The sequence below is a fragment of the Choloepus didactylus genome, chromosome 15, assembly GCF_015220235.1.
Source record: "Choloepus didactylus isolate mChoDid1 chromosome 15, mChoDid1.pri, whole genome shotgun sequence".
NCBI lineage: Eukaryota > Metazoa > Chordata > Mammalia > Pilosa > Megalonychidae > Choloepus > Choloepus didactylus.
In genome coordinates, this window is record NC_051321.1 from 67,957,954 (window position 1) to 67,969,149 (window position 11,196).

Consider the following 11,196-nt stretch of genomic DNA (forward strand, 5'->3'; position numbering starts at 1 on the left):
TTTTGCTGATGGTAAGCCCCTTGCCTAGACCTCAGCAGTTTGGTTCTCTAAGCTGGAGAAGCACATGTCTCTCATCCAGATGACGCAACAAGAGAAAAAGGAGCTTGGCCAGTAGGAATCTGTGCTTTTCCAGGAGACCACGGTCCCTTAAAGCGAGGCTGGAGGCCCAGCTGCTCTGTTCTGTGTCTCTGCATGTCCCTGTTGTGGAGTGCTTTAAACACTTGCCTGCTTGAGAAGACGTTCACAAAGAATCTGTTTTATGCCCACTAATTAATAACTCCAGGTTGCATGTGTGGCAGGGATGGCAAACACCTCCCACTTCCACACAGGTGCCGGCACCTCTAGTAGTTCGGCATCTTTCCTCCTGAGCCTCTGAATCCTTCTGAACACTGCACTTCAGGAAGTTGCTCTTAACTGATCAGAAGGTAGATGTGAGCTCAAATCTGTCTGCCACCTTTGATGTATAGGATTAGGCTTCAGTTCTATCTGGGGAAACCCCTGGACCTCAAACCGATAAACAAAAATTAAATCTCTTGCTAAGTTTCCTGAGTATACTCAGTGTGCCACTAGCAATGCTTCCAGAAGGGCTTCTCTGAGCTAAAGGTCACAGCCATCAAACAGTGGATTTAATCCCTTTTGTCACCACTGGTCTCAAAAAGTGACTCTCATACCATCATCTCCCTCCATTCTGCTGGAGAACGTATCTTTAAATGTAACTTCAGCCTGGCTACTTCTCCAGGAACCAATGACCCAATGCCATCTATGTTGGGAAGCCACCCTTCAGGTTCATCTGGCCTCCTGAGCATCTTCTAGATAAGGGAAGTCTCCAGTGAGTTTTCCAGAAAGCCCATTTTTTGAAAGGTGGGGTAATTTAGTACCCACCCTTCAGTATTAATTACCCTTGGCCCTAAGCCAGCATCATGGCCAGTGACACCATCACCCGGAAAATCTGAGGTGTCCCGACCTCCAGCCAGCCACCCCCGGTTGTTTTTGTCCAGAGAAGCCAATGGTCTGTGAATTCTGCATGTGCTGGCATCTGAGGAGCAACTCATTTGTTTTGTACTGGTGGTTGTTTTTTTTAACTCTCATTTGCATGTATTTCCATAACTGATGAGATAAAAGTAGGGAGTCATGAGGGATGAGGCCCCCGAGGCCTGGTTTGTTGTTGATGATAATATTGTGAATTCTCTACAAGTTGGAAAGAGGGAGAGGAAAACCAATAGGCAGTGATGTTAAGATAATATTCCTTGGGGTGGCGGGGCAATGTCTTAATGAGTTTCACCCCTGTTTTTACAAAGCACCCCTCTGGGGATTACAGCTTCTCAGCAAAAGGTTTACCCTGTTTTTACTGCTTTGATGTGGGAAGGACAGAAATAGCCAAATACCTAACTGGGAGTCAGAGAGGATTAATATGGCAGTTCTCTGTGCCAAGGACTGTTCTGAGCACTTGACATGCAATAACCCTTTTAGTCTTCATAACAGCCCTAAGACGTTGGTCTTATGAGCATCTTCATTTTCCAGATGAGGACACAGAGGCACAGAGAGGTTAAGTGACTTACCCCGGGTCACACAGCTAGATGGATTGGACTTGGGCACACTGGTTCTAAGGTCTATGCCTTTGATTGCTATGCTAATTTTTATATCTTTACTTTCCCCTTAAATCGCAACCTCTGGCCCCACCCAGGCTAATAAGAGCTTAGGTTGGGAAGGTTGGAGGGGAAAGGATTGTCTATCCGGGCCACAAGAATGCCAAGTAGGCTGTGATGAGTCAGGGAGTCAGGTTGTTAGGCGGGTCCAAGCCATCCCTCTCCCCCTTCTGCTCCAGGCCAAAATTTCCAACCCCACCTGAAAGGCAATAGAGAGAGATGAAGGGTTAAGGGTCAGAGGTGAAACCAGCAGCAGAGTGGTGGCGCCATTGGCTACTTCGGGCAGCAACCTCTTAGCGGGCACCAGAGAAAAGCTCCAGACCCTGGGCAAGGGACATGGAAAAACTACACACTCTTCAACTCAAGGCTCACAGCTGGGCTGCAAACACCTCCATGACTGCCGAGTTTCAGAATACTGAGAACTACAGCATTTTCCTCAGCAGAGAGAATTTTTATTTCGATTCCATTAAACTCCAGCATCTCGGGAGGGACAAGGCCTGGGGTGCAGGGAAGATGGGCCCACGGCCGCTCCCCACCCCCCCAACCCCGCCCAGCCATCTCCGCAGCGTCCTCTGGTCTCTGCAGGAGGAGCGATGGGGGGCACCATCAGCGCCCTGGCCTCACTGGTGGACCTGGCGGCATCCAGCGACGTGACCAACAGCGCCCTGGCCTTCTTTCTGACAGCGGACGCCATCCTCGCGCTCTGCATTGGCCTCTACCTCCTGCTGCCCCGGCTGGAGTATGCCAGGTGAGGACGCCGCCCCGTGCTCTGCCCGTTCATTTTATTTCTTGTGCGGTTATATTTTATATTGTATATATTGTACATGTGCATCCTCACGTCACCTGTTTAGATTACATGTCTGGTTTCCTGTTTGTTGCCTGTCTCCCCACTGGAGAGTGCACCCTGTGAGGGCAGAAACCTGCCTGAGTTTTGTTCACTGCTGTAGCCCCACTGCCCTGGGCTGTGGCCGCCTCCTGGTAGGAGCTCGGTTACACTGGCCCGGCTGAGTGCCTGCCGAGCAGTTGGAGTCTGCAAGACTTAGGGCAGGAAAGGCCTAAGTGGGAGCAGGACCTGGGGGAAAATAATGAATAACAGATAGTTCCCATTGACTGAAAGCCTCCTCTGCCCCAGGCCTGTGTGCTATCTCATTTAATCCTCAACCCTGTTCCTCTTAGGGTGCATCACTGTTATTATTCCCATTCCCAAATGAGAACGGGGATTCTGAGAGGTTGTATCACTGGCCTGAGTCTCACAGCCAGCAGACAGCCAAGGCAGGATTCAAACCTAGCTCCAAACCTGTGCTTCTAGCCATGGCATCGTCAGGCTTTCTCTCCACCCTGCGTGCCTGTTTTCTTGCCTCTCTCTGACCTCTCTCTCTCTCTCTCTAATTCCTCCTTTTTCTTTCTTGCTTCCTGCTACTCTTTAAGAAAAAATAGCCCTTGACCTTTACTCATGTTTTGTTCTTTTCAAAGCATTTTCATATCCATTGTCTTACTTAATCCTCAAAATAACCTTGTGATATAGGAAAGGCAAGAGTTATTTTCCCATATTATAGATGAGGAAACCGAGGCAGGGAAGGCCGAGTGATCTGCATGTGGTTACACAGTGTGCGAGTTGGCAGAGCTGAGGATAGAGCCTGTCCTGACTCTTCCCTTTCCCACCAGACGTCTACTTTGGTAGCACTGAGCTGGGTAGTTTATATACATATTCATTTATTATTATGGCAAGTTTGTGCAAGTGTTACTGTATTTCGCAGCCTTACAGATGAGGAAACAGAGGCTTAGGGCAGTCCGTACACCTGCCCAGGTCCCACTCACCTGGTTTGAGCCCAGGTCTCTGTGCAGAGCTGTGCCCTTCCCAGGCAGCAGGCTGCGGCCTGGCCGTGGCTGTCCTCACCGGGCCCTTCCTCTGGTCCTTGAGAGGAGGCCTCCTCGTTAATCCGCTGGTTCTCCCAGGCCACTTCTTTCCCTGGCCATAGGATGGTCCTCCGCTTCTGCCCGCCTCAGGGGCTTCGGGAGCTCAAAGGGGCCTGAGCTACTCCAAACTGCCCCCATATCCCAGGCGGCTGCAGGCTCCTGGGCCTGCCCACCCCTGCCCCCCCAGCTCCTTGTCACCCTCCACGTGATTCCTGAGGTCAGGCGGGCTGGTTCGCTGTCTGCCCATCACCCTGGATACTGCCTGGCACCTCAAAGTTGCTTTTTAAATTATTTTTGAGGGTCAGAGGGTTCCTTCCACTGTTTCCCTATGTCCTGTTTCTGAGTGCTTTGGCCAGGTCTGCTTGCAATAGGGTGACCAACTGTCCTGGTTTGCCTGGGACAGGGGACTCTTGGTGCTAAAACCTGGGTAGTCGCAGGCACGCTGGCTGGTTGACCACTCTGGTTTCCAGCTTTGCTTAGGCAGGCCAAAGTCCTTTCCAGCTAAACAGATGAGGCAGAGAACACCCAGTGCTATGAGTCTCTTTGCTGATAAAAACTTTGGTCAAGACTTCTGGGTTTGGCAGAAATTCGTTTGAGGATGGAGCTTGTAGAGCTGTGCTTCCAGGGCTGCTTAGCCTAAAATTTACTTGACAGGGAAGCTCACATGCCCTGTACCCAGGAGGTTCAGCTGGGCCACCGCATCCCACCGGGGAGGGACTGAGCCTCGTGCAGTCAGTGTTGGATGTCGCCATTCCGCGGCACAGCCTGGAGGCCGAGGGAGAGACGTGGCAGGAAGATTTGGGAGAACTTACGAAGCAGAGCTTCGACCAGAGGAACTTGGTGGGATCTTTCTCAGGACAGATTTAAGGCAAACCTTAAATAGAGCAAGAAGGAAGACTGTTCCTTTCCCTGGATAGTGATTGTGGAACAAGGAAGCTAAAGCCCTGCTCGGCAGCTTCGCAGGGAGGTGTAGTTCCGGCAGGAATCCTCCCACTGATTTGCTTGTTACCTGTTGCTCTTAGGATGGGAGGACTGGCAGGGACCTCAGTTATCTTCCTTGTAAACACAGAAGTTCACAGCTGCAGAAACCTTCATGTTACAGAGGAGGAAACTGAGGCCCAGAGCGGGGAGCAGCCACCCAAGGTCACACAGTAGTGCAGAAGCAGGGCTGAAACCAGAGCCCAGCTATCACCAGGCTACTGTTCCTCTCACCACATCAAGCCCTTCTGTTTGATTACATTAACACAGTTGGTGGCTGCCTGCTGGTTTTCAGACACTTAAGGCCCAGAGAGGTTGAGTGACTCAGGCAAGGTCACACAGCAAGCTTGATAAAATTGATACTATTCAGTATTGAGTGTATGGGGGGGAGATGCTCTTTTACAGGCTATTTATCAATTCTTTCAACAAATATTCTTTGAAGGGCTAGTCTGTGCTGGTGGATTCAGCTTGGAACAACCCAGTGTGGTCCTTGCCCCAGGGAGCTGCCTTCAATTGAAAGAGACAGATGATAAACCAATAAACTAATGCATGTTGTGACTGTAGATTGTGGTCGGGTGTTTTTTGTTTTTAGGGAAAATAAACACTATTCTAGAGATTGACAGGGTGGGTTACTTTAGGTGGGTGGGGGACTGCAAGAGAAATTGGTGCTATTAAATGTGCGGAACTTTTAATTCAGCAATCCCTTTTCCAGAAATACTAGTATAAGTGTACAAGGATTTATGTATAGGGATATTCATTGCAACATTATTGGTAATAGTGAAAAACCAGAGCTAACCTAAATGTCCCTTAGTAGGGTGGCAGCTCGATTGCAGATCTTGGAACTGGTTTGAAAGGACAACCCTAAGATACTGCTCTTCAGGCAGTTATAGGTACTTATAGGTACATAACTCTGTATAATTGCTACATGTATTTAGGCCATATTCTATGCAATGTGTATAGCTTGATCCCCTTTTGTGTGTCATGTTTGCTCATGGATGGGGCACTACATCAGCTGGCTTAATGGTCAGTGCCACTAAAGAGAGAGGTCAGAGGTGGGAGTGGAGAGTTCTCTTTGTATTCTGTCATTTCTCTCTTGTATCGTTTGGGTTCATTGGCTTAAGCGTGTGTTACTTACATAATTTACAGTAATTTATATTTTAAAATGTTATTTTATGTCTGCCTCTCCCCTCTTAAAACAAAACAAAAACAAGTGAGCCACAAGGAATCCTATGCTGGTTTCCTCTATCCCTGCTCGTGGCACGGCCACAGCCGTGGAGTGCCTGGCTGCAGTCCGGCCATTCAGCCAGCCCAGGGCAGGCAGGCCAGGGGCTGTGCGGGCTTCCTCCGTCCGTCGGCAGCAGCCCGTGTCATGTCAGGGGATCCCAGGGCTGATGGCCGGGTGGAGCCTTGGCTTGACATGCCGGACCTAGAGCTTCTGTTTTGAGCACCCACGCCTCGCTGTGCCAACTCTGAGGTCTGCCCCCCCATGCCTCCACCCCATCCCTGGTAGTCCCAAGTGGCCCAGCTTCCGGGCTGACCCTCTGACCAGGTGGTCCCTCTCCTCCCTGCAGGTACTACATGAGGCCTGCCCGGCCAGCCCACCTGTTTCCTAGTGAAGAGGAGCAGCCCAAGGACTCCCCCGACGCCCCCTTGGTGGCCCCCAGGTCCAACAACTCCCACACGCCACCCCTGCGCCCCATCCTGAAGAAGACTGCCGGCCTGGGCTTCTGTGTCATCTACCTCTTCTTCATCACCAGCCTCATCTTCCCCGCCATCGCTGCCAACATCGAGTCCCTCAGCAAGGGCTCGGGCTCACTGTGGGCCACCAAGTTCTTCGTCCCCCTCACCACCTTCCTCCTGTTCAACTTTGCTGACCTGTGCGGCCGGCAGATGACCGCGTGGGTGCAGGTGCCGGGGCCCAGAAGCAAGCTGCTCCCTGGGCTTGTGCTCACGCGGACCATCTTCATCCCCTTTTTCGTGTTCTGCAATTATCAGCCCCGTGTCCACCTGAGGACAGTGGTCTTTGAGTCAGATGTCTATCCTGCACTCTTCACCTCCCTGCTGGGGCTCAGCAATGGCTACCTCAGCACCCTGGCTCTCATGTATGGTCCCAAGATCGTGCCCCGGGAGCTGGCCGAGGCCACGGGCGTGGTGATGTCCTTTTACCTGTGCCTGGGGCTGGCCTTCGGCTCAGCCTGCTCTGCCCTGCTTGTGCACCTCATCTAGGAGGGGAGCAGTGAGAATATCAGGGCCAGGTGACCCTCTGGAGCCTCTGCAGGGTGGCAAGGAAGTGCTGGGGGGCTTGGGTGGTGGGGAAGAAGGGGCTGCAGTTTGGCTCGGTGCAGAGGGCAGAGTACACTCAGGCCTCACTTCTGCCCCCAGAGGACTGATGAACCATCTCCGAGTGTGAGGCAGGGACATTCTGGACACTTTAACAGATCCCTCGCAAGACATCTGAATAAGACCAACAAGGACACATTTACGACAGTGACAAAGCGGGGGCTTCACTTTCAGAGCTGATGGGAACGTTCTGCTCTTCTTCAGAGCTGAGTGCTGGGTTCCAGCTCTTCTAAAAGGTGTTGGCAGCGTTTGACCTCTGTGTCGGTACTGGTGCCCAAATCTAACAATAGGTTCTCTGCCTTGGGATGGCCAGTCCCTTAGGCCTAAGATCCAAGCCTGCACAGACCTCTGCATTCTGCAGCTGAGAGATCTCCCACCAACTGGACTGCAGAACCCGGTCAGACAGGCCTTCCAGAAATTCTTCATTCCATAGACTCTGGCTCCAGATGCCCCCGTGTTGGGGACTGACAGGGCCAGGTCTGGGTTTTCAAACTGGGTTCCTTAAAGCGGTCTATGGCCTGGGCCAGGGCAAGGTCTTTTTATGTTCATGTTTATAACAGGTCAAGGCCATGGTTTCAAGCCTATAATAAATATTTCAGTGGTGTCTCTAATAGTCAGGGTCTTGGCAGGAAACAGAAGCCTACTTAAGTGGGGGACATTTGAGGATCATTTAAAAGAGGATGCAGGAAACACAAGGGATCGTGTATTATATACTAGAATAGTAGTGAGGTCCTTCCACCCCAGGCCTGAAAGGGTGAGGGGAGAGAGTTGTTCAAGAACCTTGGGGTTCTAGAAGTGAGCTAAGGGGGCAGACACAGCCAGCCTGCAGTGACTCTGCAGGAGGAATCCCGTCTTCATCTCCCCGATCGCCTCTTGCCACACTGTGGGCTGGACCGAAGGTGGACAGGGTGGAGATTGGACGCGAGGGACAGGCAAAAGGTGTCTGGCCCAGGCTCTCGTTCAGAGGTCTATTTTTTAACATCCATGGAGCTCAGCTTTGGTCAGCAGAATTAGGCACTGTCTTGTTCTGGTTCGTTTGGGGTAATTGTGTATTTTGAAGCTGTCACTGCAAAAGGCAACCCCCAGGTTCTGTTGTTGCCTTGCCTGAGGAGACTCGACCCACACATTTGCGATTGCCTGACGTGAACAGTCATTTATTTTTTCAGGTCTCCTGCAGGCTCCTGCAAAGCTGTTCCTTGGGAGAGCAACCCAGCTTGGGAAGCAGAGAGGGATGGGAACTAGATCAGACCAGGAGTTCATCCTGAAGAGTCCTGCAGAAAGAATAGCGCTTGCCCCAAAGCAGCAGCCATGCCGAGAGCCGTAAATCAGCACTCTCCATCTCTGAATTGTGTGCTCGCTCGGCGGTGTCCTGCAGACACCTGATTAAACCAGGAAGCAGCCAGTAATCCACCCGGTGGCAGCGGCTTATATCCTCCACCGTCTTAGTCTGGTACACACTCCCTCTTTTTGGCCAGAGATTGAAGAGGACACCCTTGAAAGGGTTTTGTAAACTTGATGCCTAAAAAAGAAAAAATGTCTCCCCTCCCCTTTCAGGAGCCTGAAATTTCCCCTTATTTGTGGCATCCGTCTTGTTGGTGGCTCATCTTGATCTCAGGTGTTTTAGAAATGGGCCGTGGTGTCTGTTTTAAAGTTAAACGGCAACCTCTGTGCTCAGAGATGGGGGCAACACCGGCGCTAACGGGGAAGGCGTAGTGGGGGGTGTTGCATGCTATTGAAGGGGGCATAGCTTCCAGGATGGCGGGAGGTGTCCCATTAGTTCAATGATTTGAAATTCGCTGGCATGATGATGAAGGGCTGGAGGAGCTGAGGAGGTGATGGGGGGGTCGAAATCAGCGCTGAGTTCACTGGGGGACAGAGAAGCCCTTCAGCTGGGAGGGGCTGGAGCTTTGCTCGGTGCTTCGCTGGCGGGAGGATTAGCCAGGCTTTGCCCACTTCTTTGTTACTCGTCTTGGTGCCTGTTTCACAAAGGATCATTCCCTCCCAGAGAGGAGGGAACATGAAAATGCATCTCCCAGCAGAGGGGCGGACGCTGGAGTTCAGGTGTCTTTGCCCCCCCCCCCCCCGCCCCAGCTCACTGTTCTGGGTCTTAAGTCATAGGCTCCCAGCAGGCTTGTGAAACCAGCTTGTGTGCTTTGGGGTGAACGAAACTTGCTAAAAGGGAGGGGCTTTTTCAGTCAGGAAGGTCATGGGGGCCTCCCCCATTAGTTGCTTTTGTGTAATGGTTCTCTGGCAGTTTTTAGTGCATGGCCTTGTACATTCCCAGGCCATACCATACACATTTTCGTTTTCCTAATTTTATTCAACAAAGGAAGCCACAGGCAACCAAACCAGGTGACTCTTCAACCAGTAGGTACAGGAACTTCCACCTTCTTCCTCCTATGTGCATGGGGCTGTGAGGGGTTGTGAACCTGGGGCGGGTGTTTTCATCAAAGACTCTTCACTCTACTGTCTTCCACCCAGTACCCCAGGGGGACATGATGTGGGGGAGGGGGGGTGTCGCTGCAGGACCACGGCTTCTGAGATGATTAAATGCTTTTATAGAGAACACCAAGTAGAAGAGAGGGGCATTATGCAGTTTGAGATATTTTATTCCAGTTGAGCTTATAAAGCCCAGTGGTTATTTCAGCTTTGCGGGCTTGCTAAGCCAGGGCGCCTAGTATCTATTTTACCACTGACAGGCCCAGTGTTGCCTGTGGCCTGAGTCACTGCTGTCCTCGTCACTGCTGTCCTCTGCCAGTTCCCAGTCCAGCCCTGACCCAGCAGGTCCCAGCAGGAGTTTCAGCCTCACCAATAGTTGGAAGACCCAGGACCCAGGGTGCCCTCCCACCATGCTGCCCAGAGCCGGGTGCTGCACATGCATTATCCTGATTGCCTGGTGAGGTGAGCACCATCCCATCTGCAGGAGAACATCATGAGGCTCAGAGAAGGTAACTAACTTATTCAAGCTTGCTCAGCTATGAAGTGGCTGAGACAGGAATTGAACCGAGGTCTGCCTGAACTCAGAAGTCCCTGCCCACCCTGCCCTCTTGCTAACCTGCCTGACTCCCTCCTTCATTCTTGGCATCTCTTGCCCCTAATTCTCCCTCCATGGCCTGGCTGGAGTTTCGTGCCAAATAGATGTACTGCCCAGAATCCTGGCACTGGCCCTGCCTGTGTTGCTCTGTCCAGTGGCACTGGCTGGACCCCCTGCTCAGCTGGGCCCCGGCGGATCCTGACCCTAGGCCCAGAGCAGCCCATTCTCACCACACCTTGTTGAGCAGAGGAACTGGGGCTGCTGCCAGGCCCTGTAAGCTGTCCAGTCCGGTCCAGCTCCCCCAGCCCCTGCCCCACCTGGTCCCACCATCCTCTCCCTCCCCACGCCAGCCCCTGCTGCTGAGGTCGCTGCAGCACAACTTGCTGCTGACAGTTCTGTCTTGGGGTAGCAGGGTTGTGGGACACAGGACAGTTTGGGGGTCAGGATGTCCGGCTCCCAGGCCCAGCAGGCACTGGCTGCTTGAGTCACTTACCCTTCCTGTGTTTCGTTTCTTCATCTGTAAAATGGGGATGAAGATCTGTCCCCGAGTCGTGACTGTGTGCTGTGCCAATGAGCGAGCCCACCACACCCAGTCACGCCCCCTCCCCAGCCCACACAGGCAGGAGCTGCAGGGCCCCTGGCTTTTGTAGCAGGATGACTCGGGCACAGGTTCAGCCCCTCAGGTGGTGCGACGGCAGCCTCCACCTCAGCCTCAGGCTGCAGCAGGCTGGACCCCAAAGGAGAGCAGCAAAGATGGCCGTGCTCTCTGCCCCAGCAGCAGACTCCAGTGCACTGGCCCTTTGGCCCTGCCCAGGGAGGGCCCAGTGCACCTGCTGGAACAGGTCCTGCCCTTGTCTGGAAGTTAGAAGGAGCTCCCGCGCAGCAGTGCGGGGCGAGGAGTAGACAGACACAAGCTTCAGCTGCCCAGACTGAAGTCTGCTCTCTGCTCCTGTCTTCTCCTAGCTGGGTCACCTTGGCCAGGTCTTGCTAGGACCCCGTTTTATGCTCTCAAGTGGGAGACCTCTCAGGGATGCTGTCAGATTAAATAAGCCCCCATGTTGTATGCAAAAGTGCTTGGCTTACTGTAGGCCCTTGATAAACTTTTCTTCCTCCCTTTGCTGGAGCCTGGCAGAGTCAGCTATGATGTCAGACTCCTTTCCTGGGGCAGGCCATACCCTGCGTACCCAGGGCTCAACCAACCCCCTTGCCTGGCCCTGGACCCCATGCTGTCTGTGCCACCACCTCTGATTCTGACCCTTGTTGTCTGATGCCCAAGCCCCC

At 52.6% G+C, this 11,196-nt stretch overlaps 1 protein-coding gene across 1 annotated transcript in view; it reads left to right on the plus strand.

Moving 5' to 3' along the window:
• Nucleotides 1–7,487, plus strand: part of SLC29A3 (solute carrier family 29 member 3) — a 45,836-nt gene extending 38,349 nt beyond the window's left edge. The window contains exons 5-6 of the mRNA XM_037804422.1: nucleotides 2,232–2,394; nucleotides 6,113–7,487. Coding sequence (XP_037660350.1) covers nucleotides 2,232–2,394; nucleotides 6,113–6,767 — 818 coding nt within the window. The 3' untranslated portion in view covers nucleotides 6,768–7,487. The remainder of the gene's footprint in view (nucleotides 1–2,231; nucleotides 2,395–6,112) is intronic.
• Nucleotides 7,488–11,196: the final 3,709 nt, after the last annotated feature.